The sequence below is a fragment of the Acanthopagrus latus genome, chromosome 4 (genome assembly GCF_904848185.1).
Source record: "Acanthopagrus latus isolate v.2019 chromosome 4, fAcaLat1.1, whole genome shotgun sequence".
NCBI lineage: Eukaryota > Metazoa > Chordata > Actinopteri > Spariformes > Sparidae > Acanthopagrus > Acanthopagrus latus.
The window spans coordinates 32,593,849-32,614,546 of NC_051042.1; the positions used below are offsets into that span (position 1 = coordinate 32,593,849).

Sequence of the window (20,698 nt, forward strand, 5' to 3'; positions counted from 1 at the left end):
AAAAAAAAGGGGACCTTTTAGAGAAGTCAGAAAATATCAGTTTGTATCTTCATGCTTTTTATTATCTTCAAATACCAACTGCATGTTTTAAATTTGTGCATCCCTACAGGATGGTAGGAATACTTATCGAAACACGGAAACTAAGATAATATTCGTGAAATATTGAGCCCAACAAAAAACACGATCACTGATTACGAAAAATACACGTTTATTGACAACAGCTCAGTTCAAAAGTATCCGTGTGATTCAGAATAATAAACGCTGCAATACAAATAAATTCTCTCTGGAATCAGAATCACTGTTTGCAATAATACTGTACTGTACATCGTAACACCACCCTGGTATCAAAGCACGTGAAAAATGTGGCGGCAAAACTATCTGAGCTCAAAACAACTCCTGAGTGATGACGTCATAATCAGATATTGTTAAAATAAACGATAGGACAAAAAAAGAGAAGTTATTTTCAGTGTTGCTGAGAGATGAGAGGGAGAAATGTGACGTGGCTACAGAAAAACAACAGTGCTTATTTAAATGAAACGGAAGTTGAACAATTTCTTCTGTCACATTACAGAAGTTATTCGGAGTATTTGATTTTTTTTTTCCCTATTTAGACGATAATATTTTGTTTTCAGACTGTTGACTAAGTTCCTCCAATCATAATGATGAACAGTAAATAATATTGATCTATTGATCAGCTTATGAGAATGAGACAACAGTTGCACATTTCCTCATATGGAACTGCAATGTAAGTATTAAGACTGTGAATACTAAGAATACCACTGACAACACCTGAGAGACAGAAGAGGAGATCAGTAGCGGTCATAATGTGGTCTCTGATGATGAGAGTTGTACCCCTGGTACGAGTTTGGAGGACCTGAGCGATACCCACTTCCATGACCCGAGTGCCTGTCTCGGTCTCGGTCTCTGTCGTGCCAGTTCTGCTGCCCACGATGGTCCCCTCTCCAGCCTCGGTCTCCTCCCCAACCTCCGCCTCCACCCCACCCACGACCTCCACGACGGTCCCTACATGGAGACGGATACAAATGATCAAACAAACAATCTTCAACAGCAGACACTTGTGCATGCACGACAGCTACAGAGACTGAGTGATGATAATTAATGTCCAAGAAATCTGTTTTATCCCCATTTACATCCCAGCGCTAGAGAGTAGGCTGCGTTTGGCAACAGCTCTCTGGATGTGAAACGTTAGTTGTGGGTAGTGCTTGTACTGCTTATAGCCTGTAATTTTGCATTTTTGTCTCATTGCTCTTGTGCAGTTTCCACTGTTGTTCTGTTCTTATTTTGTACACATTTAATTATTTATTCTCTCGAGGCGTCTGTTAGTCCGCACCTCTTCTGTCCTTGTGCTGCTGTAACACCCAGACAACTTCCTCCTCTGGGGATCAATAAGGATTATCTGATCTTATCTTACACGTAGCAGTGTTCAATGTGTTTATCTAACCTCTAATCCCAGTTAAGAACACTGGGATTCTCCTTTACATGATGAAACTGATCATGAAATCATCATCATCACATGGACATGCAACAAAATACTAAAAAGAAAATCTACAAATATGATTACACATTTAAGCATAATTCTCCTAATCACTGCAAACACAATGTAATGCTATTTTCAAAATAGTAAAATCTGTATTACTTAAAAGGGTAACTCCACCAATTTTAGACTGGTGAAACTACTATCCGTCTTTGTCTTGTTGTTATATTGGTTACCCGATTTAACTGGCAGATATTGGTCCATCACAGATATTTCAAAATATCTGCATATATGTACGTATGTACTTTCTTGATTCTGAAGATCAAAGTGCAAAGAATTATGCTTAGAATTGTAAAGTATGAAGTTTAATGTTTCAGTGGTTAAATCTGTGTCACTTAAAGGGCAACTCCACCTATTTTGAAGACTGATGAAGCTACCACGTTTGATAAATCACATCTGAGGGCTCACTACAAAAAAAGCTTTATATTAGAGTGTTTTACTCTGATACAGACAGTTGAACAATCATACAGCTTATAAACAAACCCCCAGTTCAGTCAAACTAATGTGGATTAGATCACAAAGACAAACTGTACAACCCTCAAACTCAAGGACTGAAAAGTTTCACAAAATATGGAGTCAGGAAGTCTCTTGCTGCACCTCCAACTTAAAAAAGTGCACTCTAAATAAAAACACACTTTCATACTGGTTTTGTTTTGTTTATATGTGGCGGACCCTGCCACTTGTCTAACTTTAAACAGTGTTCTGGACCTTATATTCCACTGAGAACAGTTTGTTTACTCACTTGTGTTGTTTTTATTATTATTTTATTTTAGCTGTAAATTAGCCTTTAATTCCTGCTTACATTTTTGCTGTTTGTCACTATATCACATAGCTCTAGAAGAAGTGTGTAAAGGGTTAGGGTTGTCGCTACATTACCTGTCCCTGCCTCTGTGGTTTCCTCCACGACTCCTCCAGTCCTCCACGATGGGTGGGGGGTCCGGTGGCCGGCTCTTGTACTGCTGGTATTCAGGGTCCTCGGAAGTAAATCTGTGGGCGAACAGCTCCTCGTACTCCTTCTGTGTTTCCGTGGTCTCGGCCATACTGTTAGACACAAATGGAAAGCTCCAGAACCGCACGACAAAGCTGCTAACACTGCAGTTAGCTGCAGCACAAGTTGTTGTTGTGCTAACTGGCGGTCTGTTTTACGGCTAGCTAGCACTCAGGCACAAGATGGCGTACCTTACATCCAATACAACCGTCACAGTACACGCTAATAATCAATACTCACCTTTATTGGACGTGAAAATACTTAGATTCCACCGCACACTAATTCTTAAGTCACCAAACGACTTAACTGAAGAAATCCTACTTCCAGTCCGTCGCTGTAAAGCGTCCCCCCGGAACAAACGGGCGTATATTTTTTTAATAGTTCCGGGAACGCGCGCACCTGAATGTGATTGACGGCCGGTCAGAAAACGGCACCAGCGGTCGATAAGAACCCGTTTAAAGTGTGTTTTGTGACACCGACAGTCCACTTTAAACCCGACACATAGAGGCATGCTAGCTGAAGATGCTAATGACTGGAGCAGCTAGTCGTAGATATTCACCATAAACCGTTATTTTATTTTTTTGCGTAATTTACGCTGCTCGACGCCGCTTAAACATGTAAGTACGCTCGGATTTTAACTGACAGTCGCGTTTATTTAAATAACAATAATAATAATTGTGCTTCTTGAAAAACAGTGTTTGTTTTGCTGTCATGTCTGGTGGTTTGGGGTTAAAACTCCCGAAAGTGTGGGTGGCTCTCTGCCTGCCTGCCTGCCTGCCTGCCTGCCTGCCTGTCTGTCTGTCTCTCAGGCAGGCAGACAGGCAGGCAGGCAGCAGGAGTGTGAGCAGGTGGAAGCCGCTCAGTGTCGCTGCTGCTGCTGCCCTCCGACGAAACACAATCCCGTTGGGAGGAAGAAACTCTGCGCAGCGAGCACAAAACGCAAAACATTAACTTCAAATCACCAGCAGCGCCGATTGTTTGGAGACGCGGCTTCCGAGGTGCGGATTTAATCTAGACGTCAGACAAACAAGCGAAGAAGAAGAGGAGGAGGTGGGGAGAAAACTTCCTGAATTGACCGAGACTGGGAGTCCTGACAACCCGGTGAATCGAGTTTTACGAAGAAGCGCTCTCATATTTCAGTTGTCTGTCAGCGGCAGCAGCAGCAGCAGTGAGGAGGAGGAGGAGGACTGGTTCGAGGCTGTGCGCACCGAGAATGAACTCTTTGGACCGCTAATCATCTGTGGACTTTGACTGCGCCTTTTTTAAACAAACAAACAATAATATTAATTTCCCTCCCAGGCTTCAGTCAACAGAGCCTGAATTTTTTTATTTTTTTTTATTTTTTTATTTAAAGAAGGAGTTGTTCCTCAAGTCAGCGGCGATGGGGTGAGTTTTTCTAAAGACACCTGCAACCGGCGCGACTGTTAGAATTCCTCCCATAAAACTGTACTGGTGTGGTACCTGTTAATCTGATTATCACAGGAGGAGAGACCCTAATTTACTCTCTTATAGCCGGATTACAGGGCAGTGTGTGTGTGTGTGTGTGTGTGTGTGTGTGTGTGTGTGTGTGTGTGTGTGTGTGAGTGTGTGTGTGTTAGAGAGATATCCCCGATTCATGTGTGTCCACTTATGGATTTATTCGTATGTTATTAGATTATTCCTGCACCTCCTCCCTTTATCTGCCTGCAGGGATATGGGATATGATCTGGAGGTGTCAGAATCAACACTGCCCACTAATAAGGAGAGCTGGTACTTCTTAGGAGTGTGTGTGTGTGTGTGTGTGTGTTGCCCACAGAGGTGGAGGTAGTGGTGGAGCACTCCCACAGTTGTTTACAGGCTACAGCACATTATTTTGCCTCCTTGGTCTCTTTCTGTGGTGTGAATGTTCGACTCTGTGGCTCGCTGCCATCGTTATGCAATCACGAGCTTCTCCTCACATCTACATACATTACTGAGTGTGTCTGTCTGGAGGGGAGACTCCTGGTTTTTGTGTGTTTGGCTTTGATACGACTTGAAAAGACCTTAACAACGCTGAGCTGCTGTTGTTGTTGTTGTTGTTGTTGTTGTTGTTGTTGTTGTTTCTGAGTAAATTATTGACAAATTCAAGGGTGCAATCCGTGATTATTGTCCTTGTTTGGTTTGTGGACAAAACAGGCGTCATTTTGGACTTTTGAAACACTGACTTGTGTTTTAAAACCATTTTCTGACAAAACAACTGATTGATTTACAAAAATTAAAAGCTAGCTAACATCTCCTCACAAAGTCACAAAGTCGGGTGAAGTTTCGTAGTTCACCAAACATTTCTGGAGCTTCACAGCAGAAACGGCGCTGCAGCTTTTCTCCTCAACAACTTAAAGCTCCCATTTCATTTTAATTTTTCAGGCTCATATTCTTATTTTAGGTGTCTACCAGAAAGTATTGATGTGCTTTATTCAGTCAAGCTCCTGCTCCTGCTTCAGATGGGGTTGGTGCTGATGCTTTTTATAAAAGGAGGAATAAAAATAAATCCACAGCGACATTCGTTCGCTTGGGAGAAAGCTTCAACGCTGCTGGACGAGAAAACCTCACCCAACTTCTCCATCAGACATCGACTCCTTTTAACTCATTTGTCATTTGGTTATAGAATTATATAAACGAGAGAAGTTGAATGTGAGATGACTTTCTCAGAAGTCTTGTTTTTCCATCAACAACCCGAAGATATTCAGATTAGGAGGAAATATTCACGTTTAAGAAACTGGAATTTGAGCGTTGGTGATTATCTAACTCGTCCCAGCTCTCGACTAATTCACGTAAACGTCATGAACGCTTCCGTCTGCGGCCTTAAGATATTCATGTAAAGCTTGAGACAAGGTGTGAGCTTGTTACGTAAAAAGCACCACCTGGTTTCCTGAACGGACATGTTGTTGTTTTATTTGAATGTGTAAGAAACCAGTCGAACCGTCCTGACTCCTTCTCAGGAGCTGAGGTTCCTCATCGAGCAGGTTTACGACTGAATGGAGTCAATAGAGTAGTTTCATGATGAAACCGGCCCGGCGGACCAGCAGCATTAAAGCAGGACGTCACACCTTCTGTACCGACAGACAACATGGCAACAAGGTTTCATTTTCCAGTTCCCTGGTTTCAGTCGGTGCCAACCTGCAGTATCACCTGACGGCTGAATTCTTCCCAGGAGGCGGAAACAAATGAAGGAAACTTCATCTGGCCGTCCGTTCTTTAAACTCTCTGTTCAGGCCCACAGACTGGATTCCTTTTGTCTGATACTAAATATCATTTTCATCTTCCATTAATCTTTTTGAAACAAATACAGTTTTGATTCTGAAGAGTCGAAGGTGATGTCTTCAGAATGATTGTTTCTGTCTGACCTGCAGCTCAAAGCCCCCAAATATATTATAAAGAAGCTAGAACCAGTAAATGTCGATGCCTTTTGTGAAGAAGTCGCTTAAAGTTTTATCAAATTGTTGCCAATTAATTTGAGTTATAAAATGACGCCAGCTGCGACACTAAGCTTCACCTTTAGTAAAATGAAGATCGGTTTCAGCAGAGAAGAAGTGCGTCTTTCGTTGCACAAACGAAAACACTAAGAGGTATTGTTTTCCCCGGTCACGAGTAACAACAGCTGGAACGACTGGAAGAACTGTGGAAACTCTGAACTGTACAAGACAAACAAACTGAGGTGCAACGAGAGCGAACAGACGATGGAGAGAGAGCTCCGGTGTTTGAGACATTAAGGATCAAAACCTGCCGACTTTTAATACGACCAGGTGTTTTACTCCGCCACAGCGCTGAGATCAGGGTTGTCGGGTCAAATTTGGATTCTTACGGTTGTTGTTGTTGTTGTTGTTGTTGTTGTTGTTGTTGCTAGCTAGCTGTAGCCATGTTGCTAACGCTGCCTTTGTGACAGTGACGCCAGAAGGAATGACGCGGGAAAATACCAGCAGGGACGGAGAGCTGAAGAGTTGAGATAATCTGTAAGAAATATTCAGTTTCTTAGTCAGAGAGATGAAGAAAAGCAGAGGCAGCACTTCAAACCGATGCAGATTATTTGTCTGTCAGTGGGCTCATCGGTTAATCAGCTCATCGCAAATCATTTCAGATCTAAATTTGAGTTCATGCCTGAGTGTGCGCTGTGTTTCCTGCTCGTTGTACGTGGTAGTGATGTAACGCTCACCGCCCCGGGTGGCCAGTCGATAAAGAGAAGTGTGTGTTTGAGGGTGGAGAGTGTTTGTTTTATTGTTTTCTTCTTCAGGTGTCTCTTTGTCCCCGAATCTCTTGGCTTCTAAATGCAGTTATAGATTAACTAACACACACCTGCAGTAATCAGGTCATCAGTGCCCACTTGAACTTTACACGTTTTTGTTATTGATCATCACGTCTTTATGACATGATTGTGAGCCCAATAAAACAAATATGTCATTCAAGATTTCTCTTATTTAAACAGCGAGACAGACAGAAAGTTCCAGTTATTGTATTTTTAAGTGCAGTTTCACAGATTAAACCCTGCGTCTCCCGAGTTATTCCAGAATAAAGCTCTCATTGCCCGAGAGCCTCTTCTTACTGTCCAAGTGGTCACGCAGTCAGCGATGCAATCAGCATATTGCTATTTAGAATAATAATCCATGCTTGGAGCGGCCCTCACACTGGGATAGATGATAATCTCCTGGCAGACCAGAGAGTGACGGCTGGAGGCTTAACACGCATTGATTAGGCTGTGTGACATGTGACGTGGCAGTGCGTCTCTTGGCTGCCGGGGAAGGAGAGTCGACCGCACTGTAATCTGAGAGTGTGTGTGTGTGTGTGTGTGTGTGTGTGTGTGTGTGTGTGTGTGTGAGGTGAGGGTGGTGGAGGGGCAGCACGGGAGTAGAAGCAGGTCTTACTGTTTTAGGAATTGTGGGTAAATGAAAGCGGACAGACTGACGGTGGATTGGACGTCTCCTCGCCAGATGGTTGAGGCCTAGGAGGCCATCTGCTGCCGCGCTGTGCTTCTGCGGAGACTTCCTCTTTTCTCCGAGCGCTCAGATTAAGTTGGGCTCTGCATCCTCCTGCATCCTCAGTGTGACGGAGGAGGACCTGCTGAGGTTGCTGGTTTGAATCTGGCCCACTGCCTTTGTTCTCTCTCGGGCTCTCTCCCCGGTTTAATGAGCTGTTCTGGCATGAAGTGCAGCTCAGTTTCACTGCATGATGCCAAAACACTGGTAGTGATAATGAAGGTCACCTTGTGGGAAGATTTAGAGTTGAATGTTGTCGGTTTAAACTAATATTACAGTATTTTTAGACTATCATGATATTTTGATATGTTAGAAGTGACCAAATCAAATATTACAGTTTCAACTAGAAGTCAGGGCCGTTTCTGATTATTACAGACAAACTATCATCATTCGTCAGTTGTCAGCGTTTTCTGACAACCACATGATTAACCGAGAAAATGATCAGCAGATCAATCAACAGAGGTAACAAAGTACAAACACTTTAAACTGCTCGGGACGCTTTACCAACCCAACATGAGTCCATTTTTAACGTCCTGGGAATGAGACTCAGCAATCAACTGTCTTTGTGGTGCGTTCAGGAACAGCTGGGACAAAATCCTACTGATTCTACCTTTCTTTTCTGATTCTATTGATATGACGTGAGCTTCAGTTAGCTTTGACCACAGATGGAACAGAAATATCCCTCAGAGGTCAAATGTGTTAATGTTCAGTGCTTCAGTGTTTGTCCCAGTCAGCAGGGATCTTCGAGTCGCTGCAGTGTCTGCAGGCTAACCCGCCCTTTCTTTGACCTTCTGGCATCATTAGTAGAGGAGTGTGTTTACTGCGATAAAAGCCCAGGTGGTGTTATAGTGACGATCCCGCAGAGCTTTCCTCTCCTGCCTACTTTGCTCATTCACTCAGACAAAACGCCGCTCTGGCTAATAAGGCCGCTCTGCTCTCCAGCAGGCCTTTCAGGTGAAAAAGACTGAGAGCCTCGACTCAGTTCATCTGACGTATGAGCGGGATTACGCCGGCTAATGAGAATTCAAGTTATTACATCCATTCTGCGTTCACAAATGGGTGGTCGCGACGCATTTGTTTCTAATTATCCATTTCCATATTGGCAGAGTCGACAGATCTGTGCTCCCCGTGACCCAGATATGAGTTCCTCATTTCCCCTCGCCGACAGATTCGGGAGAAGATGTTCTTTTTGTTACTCGGTGCCACAGAAGAGTCACTTAGCGTATTGTTGTTAGCGCTGGCAGAGAAAGTGAAGAAGGATACGCGTCAGTGTTCCTCCCCCCTGCTGCACTTTACGTATCTGACAAGTGACTAATGCAGCTTTTGACTCTGCAGTTCTTTGAACAGACAGAAATGCAATTTCCGTGTTTCGTCAGAGCTCTTAGGCTCAAAGACGGGATTTTCTATGCTAACAATCTTGCGTAGAGGATGCGTCCTGGTGATCGTCCTGCTGTAGTGCCCCTCTCATCGGGACAACTTGACCGTCCTGAATTCGACACAGCAGCTCTTGAAGTGGTGCATTGACGTAACGTGTTCGCTGCACATCAGCATCCTGAAAAGACCTCTCCTGCTCCGAAAGTCGTCTTTTGCTCGCTGGGTTTGTTTTTTCCTCAGGTCACTGACAATAACCTGGTGCATTTCACTGTAAATGTCTGCTCAGGTTTGTGTTTTTGCCCTCTGGAGGATTCCAAGAGGGACATGACGAAATATTCCTCCACAGGCCGGTGACCTTATGAAGTCCCGCCGGCAGAGCGATGTTGTCTCGCTAATGAAGAGATCTCATTACAGCGCCACAGCCTCGCTCGCATCATTGTCCCCGAGGGTCTTCACCCAGCAGGACCCGGGTGAACAGTTGACGCTCTTTAGTCGTTCTCGGCCCATTTCACACTCCAAACATGGTGTAAACCCAGACATTGTGTGTGTGTGTGTTGGTGCTATCTCTCTGCTGACCCATTTAGAGGGAGTCGACACCTCGGGAACAATGCTGCCAGTGAAACCGAGACTTTACCTGTTTTTCATCCAGGAAAATGTTGGCAGCAAATAACCAGTGTTGAACTTTTGCACTTCAGCGCCGACCAAATCTGTCCAATGTGTTACCTGTGCAGCCCCCCGGTCACAGTGATTGATCTGCACTCGTGTCCTTGACTGTGCCGCCTCATGTGCTGTGTGAAGTCATGTTATGTTCGCTCCCCGCTGGAACGTGAAGAATGTTGCAGCGCTCGTATCTGAAACTGCTGATGGCTGTCAAACGCGGCTACAAAGCCTGCTGCAGTTGTGGCGTTTTTAACCGTTTGACCTCAGACTCCCTGATCGCACAATCGGCGTCCAAACCGCTGACATGCGCCACTTTCTTCAGGCGGATGACTGTGATTGAAGAGTAAAACTTCGTTTTGGGGAATGAGCTCGCAGTGGATTGTGAAACTCAGGAATCCGGACGAGGCTGTTTCACCACATACCTGAATTCTTCAGGTGTAGCAGAACAGACCATGACCGCAACCACCATCCAAACACTTATTTAAGAAATATAAGCTGCCTGCTGATATTCCCACTTCTCCCGGGACACGGTGTCATCCTGCGTCATCTTAAACTGTCGGCGTTAAGCGGCAGGATTATCCGACTCAAACTCCCCTTAAAGCTCTGGAGAATGCTGTGTTTAGGTAAACCTGAAGCTCACATTTCACAGGATTTAAGAGAATAAGAGGCAGGTAGGCCGCGTCGTGCATCCCTCCCAACATTGCTGCTCCATATTCCTCCGAGGTAATGTAGTACGTTTATTCACCATTGATGATGAGTGTCCTCTCAGCCCCCGTCTCCATCAGAGTGGATGAACCTGACGCACGCAGCTACCTCACCGAATGTCCAGGGTTTGTTTTTCTATCAATGAAACCTTTTTATTTTGGTTTTATAACGTCGTCTGCTGCTAAAAATAAACTCCACGAGGTCGTGCCAGACCAACCAGCTCGAGCGGCTGCCGTCACTGAAGCGAAAGAGGGAAATTCTGAAGTATAGGGACATTTTTCCAAGATTCACGTTCCGATATTGTTGTTTTGTAACGAAAAAAAATACGTATATTACTTTAGAAACAAGTGCAAACTATCTTGACACGTGTCTCAGAGTTCTGGACTTCGCTGGAGATTAACTTAAAGAAAACATATTTATAGATGCGACGCCGAGCACTCGGGTACCTGCTGCCATCGTGTTCCTTCGCTCTTAATTTATTCACAACACGAGTGCTGCATCATCAGGATGGATGAGCCTGAGGTGGGTGTGTAGGTGTACGTAGGCAAAGACCAGCAAACGAGTCGCTCAGACCAGCTCCCCCCAGCACACACACACACACACACACACACACACACACACACACACACACACACACACACACACACACACACACACACACACACACACACACACACACACACCTGTAAATAATTTAAAGCACCAGATGGGGGACGGAGGACCCGACAGTCAGCACTAGAAAGAATTCAGCGGCCGTAATGTCGCCTGCTTGTCTTCTTCTTTTTCTTTTTTTTTTTTTGATCCAGTAAAATCAATCAACGTGATGCTTTTATATCTGAGAAAAGCAGATCACTGGATTCCAGCGACAGTTGTGTGAGTGCGTCCATGTGTTCGGCGTCACTTCTCGCCTCCTGCCAGTGTGAGCTGGCTCCAGACACCACCACTGCAAAGGTCAACGTGTGTGTGTGTGTGTGTGTGTGTGTGTGTGTGTGTGTGTGTGTGTGTGTGTGTGTGTGTGTGTGGCAACAGCAGTGATCTGCATAATGGGTTTTGTTGTTCCCAAAACAGATGAAGACTGAGATTAGGCTTAAAGCGGGCAGTGAATTTATTAGGCTTTCATTTCTGTGAGAACTGTAATCCTGGTGGAAGCAGAAGCTTTATTAGCTTGTGAATTATTTTGCTGCCTGCTCGTCTGTCTGACATTATTTGCAGCAGGACGTCACGGCGTTGCATTAAAGTGATCCTGAACTCGATGTCCCTTTTTAACAACTTGCTGTTGCAGGTTGCTCGGCTGCATCACAGACACACTGGGACCATCAGTTCCCTGCTGCTGAAGCCTCGAACCTGTGATGTGTTTCTGTGTCTGTCGGCTTCAACATCTGTTTGTCTGGAATCGTTTCAGTGACTTGTTGAAAGGAAAAACATGCTCTCAGATGATTTTGGATTCAGGCATATTTTCCCAACCGCATCCTTGTGCAATATTTTGTAACGGGTTTTTATTGCGCATGACAGATTTTTTAAAAATGTTATTGCTGTGCCAAGCAAAGTGTGTCTGCGCCTCGGCGTCCAGCTCAGCAGCCTCGAGCCCACTTCACACATTTTGTCGAAGCCCTTCATGTCATGAAAGTAAATGTCGGGACAAAAAAAAAAGGAAAGCAAAATTGAGGAAGCAGGAACACTAGAAAGTGTCGGGACTCCAGAAGGTGACGACAGTAACCGCTATTTTCATTATCGAGTACTCTGCTGATTATTTTCACGATAAGTCGACTAATTGTTGCAGCTTCATGAGCCTCGTTTAAAAAAAAAAAAAAAAAACTGACTTATGATCAAGTTTAAGTTATTTATTAACCCGTCCTTTGACATGGAAATGATCTTATCTCTTTGCAAACTCTAGACGTGATCTAAAGTGATCCTCCTGCTGGTTTTGTTGCAGTTTATGATTCATACATGTTCAAACCTGTGGTGAGCTTTTGCATTAGGGTGTATTAAGAAAGCATTTTTAATGATTCAGTCGCAGCCCAAAATCCGGATGAATACGCCAAGAAGAGGGAAAAACAGATTCGTGCTGGTGGTGTGAAAGCGGCCGTATGTGTTGCACAGGGAGGCTGGAGTGAATTTCACAGTGTGACTTTTAGGTGTGACCGTGTATGAGATCCATGAAGGAGAGGAAAAACATGGACAAACAGATATTCAGGGCGAAGGACAGATCAGGCTGACTGACTGTCAAACCAATAAAACGTGTGACTGCATCAGTAACGATCAGAAGACAAAGAGAACAGAATCAAAGCAGTGATATTAAATTGTCCATGTAGACGATAAAGAGAAGTGTTGACTTCACACTTTTATTTCCAGCATTATTTCTTCTTCTTCTTCTTCTTCTTCTTCTTCTTCTTCTTCTTCTTCTTCTTCTTCTTCTTCTTCTTCTTCTTCTTCTTCTTCTTCTTCTTCTTCTTCTTCTTCTTCTTCTTCTTCTTCTTCTTCTTCTTCTTCTTCTTCTTCTTCTTCTTCTTCTTCTTCTTCTTCTTCTTCTTCTTCTTCTTCTTCTTCTTCTTCTTCTTCTTCTTCTTCTTCTTCTCCTCCTCCTTCTCCTCTTCATCGACATCCATTACTGAGCACTCGAGGTGTCGTCCGATCGCTCTCATCCAGCCACTCGACATAATTATTCCTCTCTCTCAGAACTTCACAGAAAGCACCACAGCCACCTGCACTCACCTTTTTCAGATCGAGAACTTCCAGTGGCTCATTTTTTTTTTCTTTTTTTTTTTCAAAAAGCTGCTGGGTCCAGTCTGAGCAAAGTGCGACTAGTTTTTCACTTTCAGAAGAGTCGACTGTCGAGTTTCCCCCCGTAGAGTTAATGTGGAACTGAGAATATGAGTGTAATGCAGGTGTTGTCTGAACTACGACCCAGAAATATTCTAGGATGCTGATGTTGAATCTGGAAGTGAGAACATTTTAGAATAGTGTTGCTTTTAAACGATTACACCCAGCGGTTGTTTCTGAGATGGCTGGAGGGGAATAAGAGTATTGATTTTAATTAGTTGCTGTGTTTTTTTTGTTTTTTTTTGTTCCAACTGTTCGAGGGCACTAAAATTTAAAAAGCTGAAGACTCGATTAAAAAGTCTTCGTAAAGTTCAGGACGGTAGAGCAGGACTGATGAAGCGTCACTGTCAGACGATTTGTTTTATTCCAGTACAGGTAGCCAGTCTTGCTGCTGTGTGTTTGTGTGATGGAGATGATAATCGGTGTCTAGAGAGAGAGAGAGAGAGAGAGGATGTGTCATAAAGAGGAGGAGCGTTTTTTGTTTTTTTTTCCAGTTGGCGGTCGTTCGGGTTGAGCGGGCGCCTTCATCCCTCCTCTGAATCACACGGCCAGCGAGCCGCTCGTCGCCGGGAGGCAGATTACTTCTCCCTCTCAGAGACGGATGACACGATTTTGAACTTCTTCCCCGTCATGTTCATTGTTGAGTTGGGTTTTTGTCTCGTTCTGTCTGGATTTGGCTCCCGAGTCGTTAAAAATACCCACACGTGCAGCTTTCTGACTTCCAGATGAGTCGTCAGTTAAACCGAAATTGATCTTAGATAAATGATTTTGATTCAGCACGGGATTTTTGGATTTGTTGAACCGGCAGGACCGTTATGAAGGACTGAGTCATGTGATTACAGAGATGATTCAGTGAAGCTCAGCAGAGTTTTCATTATCTTATTATTCCCGGGACGGGTGAGGACCGTGTTAACATAATGTTTCCCACTACAGTTCTAGTTTGCTCCATAAAGATGATTCACCACTGGTTTTAATTTCAGGGTTGGAATTGAAAACATTATATCACCACTGACATTAATAGCTTTAAGTGCCTTTAGTCCTCATTGTTCTCATGTCACTCATTAGACTGTTGTTGGAAGAACTTTGCAGCTGAAGTTTGAAATGAAATGCTACCACGAAGCCGTGACGGTCACTCAGACCTGAGCGCCAAACACAGTCGACCCAGTCAGTCGAGTAAAAGTCAGCTGTAGATCTTTACGTTTATTTAAGTTTGATTTTTACGCCTCTGTGCCGGAAGCAGACTCGGTGTCAGGGTTGTCCGTACGTCCATCTGGCTTTTTATTGGTGACCTGATATGTTTAAAACACCTCGAGGGAATTTCTGCAAATTTGGTACAAATGTTCACTTGAGCTCACAGATGAACTGATTCGATTTAGGCGGTCAAAGGTCACTGTGGACATAACTCAAGAATCCATATGATTTAACTGTGGTAACATTTTACACAAATATCTGATAGATGAAGATATTTCATTTGATATCCAAAAGGTCAAAGGTTAAATACACAATGACATCATGATAATCTGCAAAAAAAATTTAATCTCTGCAGAACAGCAACTTGATTCTAGTCAGCGCTGTGTTTGCGCTCTGGTTCGGGCCGGTCAGGGTGAAGAAAAGATCGAGCTTTGAATTAAAATGTCAGGTTTCATGGCCACAAACTCGGCTGGAAATTGTCCCAAACACATCCAGTGGTGTCACGCTTACGAATGTTAAGACTCAGTCTCGGTTTGACTCAGAGTGACTATGAAGTTGAAGTGTCACTATGTTACGTGGCCTGTGATACAGATACTCATCAGTCAGTCGGTGTCGGACAAACACAGAATAAGAAGCAAAAGAAAATGCTACCGATCTAATGAGTCCCTGGACAAATATGAACCTGTGTGAACGTTCAGATTGATGAAAACCTCTGAGAGAGTCACGGTGATGTCAGCCGTCTGTTTGTTCACTTTGAAGTTAAAAGACCACAGCGACTCTTCTCTTGTTCGACTGCGTTACCACGAGTTGATCATCGTCTCCCATATACTCGATGCCGTGGGAAAATCTTCCCCCGAGACAATAGATGTGAGTGTGTACTCGTGTATACAAGCGCTCAGTCTCACACAAACACCCAGACGTGTGTTACTGCCTCCTATGAGAGGGGAGGTGGTGTCGATGTGCTAATAGCTTCGGGTCGCTGTAAGGATTTAGGGTTTGTGTTACATTATCACCTGCCCGTCCCCGCCGAGACTCTCGGGCTTCTCTGGAGACGCTGCAGAGTCTCTGCAGGCTTAATGTGAGAGAGCACAACACTCACACACACACACGGTGTACAACTGTGTGTAACTGATCTGCGGTTACATATAGTGTGTCCTTATCTGCGGCGATCCGTGTCTCATATTGTCCTCTTCTCTCCAGGGAGCAGCCGATCTACACCACCCGGGCCCACGTCTTCCAGATCGACCCGACCACCAAGAAGAACTGGGTCCCTGCCAGCAAACAGGCCGTCACCGTCTCCTATTTTTACGACAGCACGCGCAACAGCTACCGCATCATCAGCGTGGATGGAACCAAGGTACGTGTGTGTGTGTGTGTGTGTGTGTGTGTGTGATCACTTCAGGAGGGGATGATGGGAAACGTAACCGCTCTCATGAGAGACGGTACAGACGCAGGAGGAGCACTTAAAGCAGCGACTGAACAAAAGGAATGATGATGCGTCGTAATACGTGCAGCTTGTTGATCAGCGTCAGTCTAACAACAGACCGTTAGAGAGTTTTGTGCCTCTGATGCGAGGAAGGAAAAACATCGTACGGTAACAAGACGACCAGCGTTGTTCACTTCACGTATCTGTGTGCTGTGACAACGCTGTGTTTGTGCTCTGGTTAACACTCGTTAAAGGTTCAGAGAAGATCGACTTTTGGTTTAAAACACATGTTGAAACTCGGTCCCGAGCCGCGGTCACTGGCTGGGCTGTTTCCACCAACATCCCGTCCAACTCGCGATATGAAAGTCAAGTCACAAACATGTTACGCGAACATCATGTGAGACAGTTTGTCAAAGTGTCGCTTTGGTACGTAGCTCATGACAGTAACTCCTGAAGTCCACCGAATCCGTGGTTAGTCTTCTCCGATCCGCCACAGCATCATTCAGCTCAGAGCAGACACGAAGTCAGACACCGAAACAACAAAGACACGTAACATCCGGATAATTTTCAGAATAAAACACAAGAATATCAACAAATCCAAGCAAGTCCACCGTTCTTCTAATCCTTCTAAACCTTTTGTCTGTTTGATCCATCATGTATTATAAACCCAACGAGTTTTCTGCAGGAAGTGACTGTTCAGTCTATTAAAAAGGCAATTATGTATCTTTGGAGAAGAAATTAAAACCCAGAAATGTAATATTTACAATATTGTTGAGGTAATAATACAGACTCAGAAATACTTATTCATATTTTTTTTTTGTAACTGAATAAACGAGCTGTTCTCAGTGTGTCGTCCTTTAAAGTCAGTTTGTTCATTCAGTCATGAAAACAAAAAGAAGTTTATTTGTGTTTAGGCAAAAACAATAAATAAAGAGAATCATTAAAACTTTTATTTTCTTCTGATTAAAATTTCTTCCCTGAAACTACATCGTGCTCCTTTTTTAATATATGAGTTTATGAAAGTCTTTACAAACAGGTGTTAACAGCTCAGGTGAGAGCAGAGCAACAACATTAAAGTCAAAATCAAAGTCTGAACATCAGCAAACATCCATTTAAACAAATTAAGCAGAGCAGCCAAGAGCTGCGTACCTGTCGAGTACCAATTACACTCAATTATATTCAATTATCTGTAACTGGCTGTCGTCAGCAGGCGCCAACAGTCGTCGTACTTTCAGGACACGAGGACGCAGCTTCTAACTGGCGGTGCCGGTGGATCAGCTGTGGACAGATTTTTCTTTTTACCTGATTTGATGTTTTTCCACTCCGTTCAGTTTGGACGTGAGTGTGTGTGTGTGTGTGTGTGTGTGTGATGAGGACGAACACGATCTGTATGTGAACAGAGTGACTCATTTAGTCATTAAGGTGTGGAGATGAAATCATGCGTGTGATAAGGCGCCACACGAGTGTGCCTGTATCCCATATTCACACCTTCTCCTGCCATCTGAGAAAGAGTAGATTATGTGTTTCCATGGCGATCAGAGTCTCGGATGTGCGAGAACCTGGAGGAGGGTTATGACAGCGGTTTCCCCTCGGCTGACACCGCCGAGGCAATCACCTCTCGCACCGTCTTAAATCACACAGATTACCTGCAGAGGCGAACAGGTCGGCGGTAGTTTGTGTCTGTAGACGTCGTTCTGTTTGGTTCCTCTGTTTGGGGGCGAACGTCCACATATTTACATTTACATTTTCTGTGAAAGGGGCAGATCGTAATCACCTCCGCTGTGGCTAACCGAGCTACTTGCTAACGGCAGCTAAGATTATTCCCAGCAGCAGTTAGCGGTTGTGCTGCACCTGTAGTTTCGGAGTTACCTTCACATTCTGGCAGTTTCATGCAAGTTATACCATCTGAGGAAAAGCTCATTTTTAAAAGTACGAATTTAAAGCAGAAAATTAGAAGTTAAATAAGTTTTGCGCCGTCCGACTCAAAATAAAAAGAGCTTCTGATGTGCTTCTTAGATCTGGAACACATTTTCCTGCTCAACTGGAGGATGTTCAGTCCGATTGTTAAGTAAATAAAACATCTTTTAACACGGTTTAAAATGTATTATTTCTCTATTCCTGCGCAGCGTTGTTGAGTCAGGCTCCATTACCTTCAAAATAGCTCCCTTCCCACGGCTCCAAACCAGAGAAGCGAGACTCTAATCTGTTATGTCATCAAGCAGCACTTTTGCAGCTACGGCGCTGACAATACTTGCATATTTATCTTTCAAGTCCCTTTTTTTTATATATAAAGGAATGTTTTCTTCGTATGAACCTGGATCTGTATGTGCTGTATGTCCTGAAGGCCTCCTGCTCCTCCACTCTGCTGTAACCTTGAGTAGCAGAGCCGTGTGTCAGGAAATGTCTGCAGGCAGCGGCTACAAGTGAGCTGTCAGCATTTATGAAATAAAATGTTATCTCCGTATGAATAAAGACGACTCCTGCTGATTTCTGTTTTATCCCCCCCCCTTTTTTTTTTCCCTTTTCCAGTTAATTTAAATGAGGCGAAGTGACTCCAGCATGAGCCGAGTAACCGTGAGCGGAGAAACGTTGAGTCATATCAAATAAATGTTAAATATAGTTTCGAGTTTGTACACTAGCTGCGAGGGAGACAGGTCTGTCCGGAGGAATAGTCTGTGCTGCTGCACACAGTAACTCTGACAGACCGTCACTTTATATTCGTCCACCCGTGATGGCACGGCAACTCGCCGAGGATGATATGGCGAGTGGAGGAGCGCATCAGCACTTTTGACTCGCGCTCCTCCTGCATCTCATGCAGCGATGTACCAACAGCTATGACAACGCTGTGACGGGTCTGCTTGCTGTACTTTATGAATTATTCCGAGTGTGATAACTTCCTGAGCTAACGTGGTAGAAAACTTTCTGCCCTTCTCTTGTTTGGAATATTTTCTTTGCTGATATTTTCCTCTCCTACCTCCTGCTCTCTCTCTTTTTTGAATCCTTGTTTCTTGCCATTTCTCTCCGAGCCAGTGTCCAAAATTAACATTTTGGCTCGTGTTCTGCGAGCTGGTGAGCTTGTTGAATCTGTTTCTGACGGGTACGTTTGCCAGATATTTCTAACTATCGTAGTTAAGAGGACGATATTTCAGCCTACGTTTTCATAACCTTTCTCACCAGTAAAGTTTCTCTGCGTTGGTACCACCGGACATGAAGGTGACATGTTTTCCCAACGCTTCAGGATCCAGTACTTGTGCCCTACTTTGGAGTTTAAATCGAACTCTTGTCTGCAAGTCGTAAAGCGATCCTGTTAGGATCCTGATGGACACACCAGCGTTGGTCTCCAACATCATGAGGTTCAGTTTTGTTCAGCAGATCAAGGACTCTGTTATCTTCTTCCAGTCCAAACGTTGCTGCATCAGCAGACTGTAAAGACGCGACACATGTTTCCAGCCTCACCCTCAGATTCCATCGGCGTTGAGTTACGGCCGCGTTACGGTCAGCGGAGCCGCTGTTCTGGACAATACTCGTGTTTCCATCAGCTGTGCATTCACTTGTGGGTCCTTCCACCCCAACTCATCCAAAAAATCCAGAACTTCTCCCAGGTTTTCTTGAACAAATTCACGCTGAAACTTCTGTGCGACTTTACAAAATCCTACAACAGTTTGGCCTTCTGAGCTGAATGTCTTGGTATTTATATTCTCAGCCTCAGCCTTGGATTGAAATTTGTCCTGAGCTAAGAAAGATATTCAACATGTATTCAGGACCAATTTCAACCCAACCCGGTGAAAAATTTAAAGATTGCTGAGGCTGAAAATAAACACGCAAAGATAGTTTGTTTTTATCCAAGAAACCCATGACATGAACTGCGAGGCGCTGGGTGAGCTGGGATGGAACGACACTTCTGTGCAGCCTGCAGGAGCGTTTTCTTGAGTCTATAGTCCTCGATGCACTGAAACAACACGTTTCTATCTTACCGGTCAAAGGACACACAGACAGTCCGACACCGATGGCAGGAGCAGCGGCTGGAACCACCAGCCCAGAGATCAGTGGACGATCTGGTTTCAGTCCCAGCGATCTGTGTGACAAGATCCAATGTTATGTAAGATCAGAGCCTTAATACAACGTTAATACTTTCTGAATTGTATATTAGTCAGCCTTTTATGATTATGTAACGGACGAGAACCAGCTCGGTCACAGTGTTTTTATTCGTAGATCTTTATAAGTTTGTGCGGAAATGTAGAAAACCGCCCTCGGTTTCCCCTCGTCCTCCTCCGTCAGGACACCAAACCTGCGTCACTGCCACCAGGGAACACTGTGTTTCTGCAGCTCTTAATATATGGTGAGATAATGTGCACCAGGTCATCAGAGCGGCTGGCAGCCGCACAGAAAATATTTAACATTTCTTCGTCCTCATCACACCTCTGCTTGATGAGCAGTCCCAGTTTTCCCTTTCCGCCGCCTGCTCTGACGAGAGGACGCGGCGACCATCATCATCATCATCTCGTCTTTCTCTGGCTGCGTTTCAGTCCCGACGCGGCTGCCAGATCCTCCGGTTCATCATCATCATCACCACCGTCCTTCGCTGCCCATTTGTCACCGTTATTTTTGATGTATATCCGTCCAGAACTGGGCTTTGTGCCGCACGTTCAGCCGGAACCCACTGAAATCCTGCAAGTGTGGACGACAGCAGATGAGTGAGGGGCAGGAAAGCGAAGTGCTATCGACCCATTTATCTTTAAAAAATTCAAATATGCAGATTTCAGAGTATCATGTTTCAACCCTTTTACAGTATGTTGAGTGAAGTCACATGTGAGTGGAGGCTTTCTGGCTCCAGACATTTTTACATTTTTTTTCATCACCCCTTTAAAAAAAATAAAAAAAGCTCCCACGCAGCTATGACAAAAACTTGTGGCGTTTTCGGTTCTTGACAGCCGATCACAGCTCGTTCCCATCCACGCTCCCCTTCTCCCATGTTCTGCATCTCCTGCTGCTTT

At 44.3% G+C, this 20,698-nt stretch overlaps 2 protein-coding genes across 4 annotated transcripts in view; one reads left to right on the forward strand and one right to left on the reverse strand.

The window, feature by feature from the left end:
- Window positions 1–189: 189 nt before the first annotated feature.
- Window positions 190–2,941, reverse strand: LOC119018101 (RNA guanine-N7 methyltransferase activating subunit-like). The gene is made up of 3 exons (XM_037095484.1): window positions 2,784–2,941; window positions 2,432–2,596; window positions 190–1,023 (listed from the first exon to the last, which is right to left on the reverse strand). The coding sequence occupies exons 2-3, from the start codon at window positions 2,593–2,595 to the stop codon at window positions 810–812; spliced, it is 378 nt and encodes a 125-aa protein (XP_036951379.1). The 5' UTR covers window position 2,596; window positions 2,784–2,941; the 3' UTR covers window positions 190–809.
- A 16-nt stretch (window positions 2,942–2,957) lies between these two features.
- Window positions 2,958–20,698, forward strand: part of homer2 (homer scaffold protein 2) — a 34,087-nt gene continuing 16,346 nt past the window's right edge. The window contains exons 1-2 of one of the 3 annotated variants that reach the window (XM_037095483.1): window positions 2,958–3,160; window positions 15,479–15,635. In XM_037095483.1, the coding sequence (XP_036951378.1) occupies window positions 3,159–3,160; window positions 15,479–15,635 (159 nt within the window). In that variant the 5' untranslated portion in view covers window positions 2,958–3,158. Of the gene's footprint in view, window positions 3,161–3,354; window positions 3,930–11,032; window positions 11,141–15,478; window positions 15,636–20,698 lie in introns of those variants that run through there. The other 2 variants (XM_037095482.1, XM_037095481.1) reach the window with 2 other exon arrangements.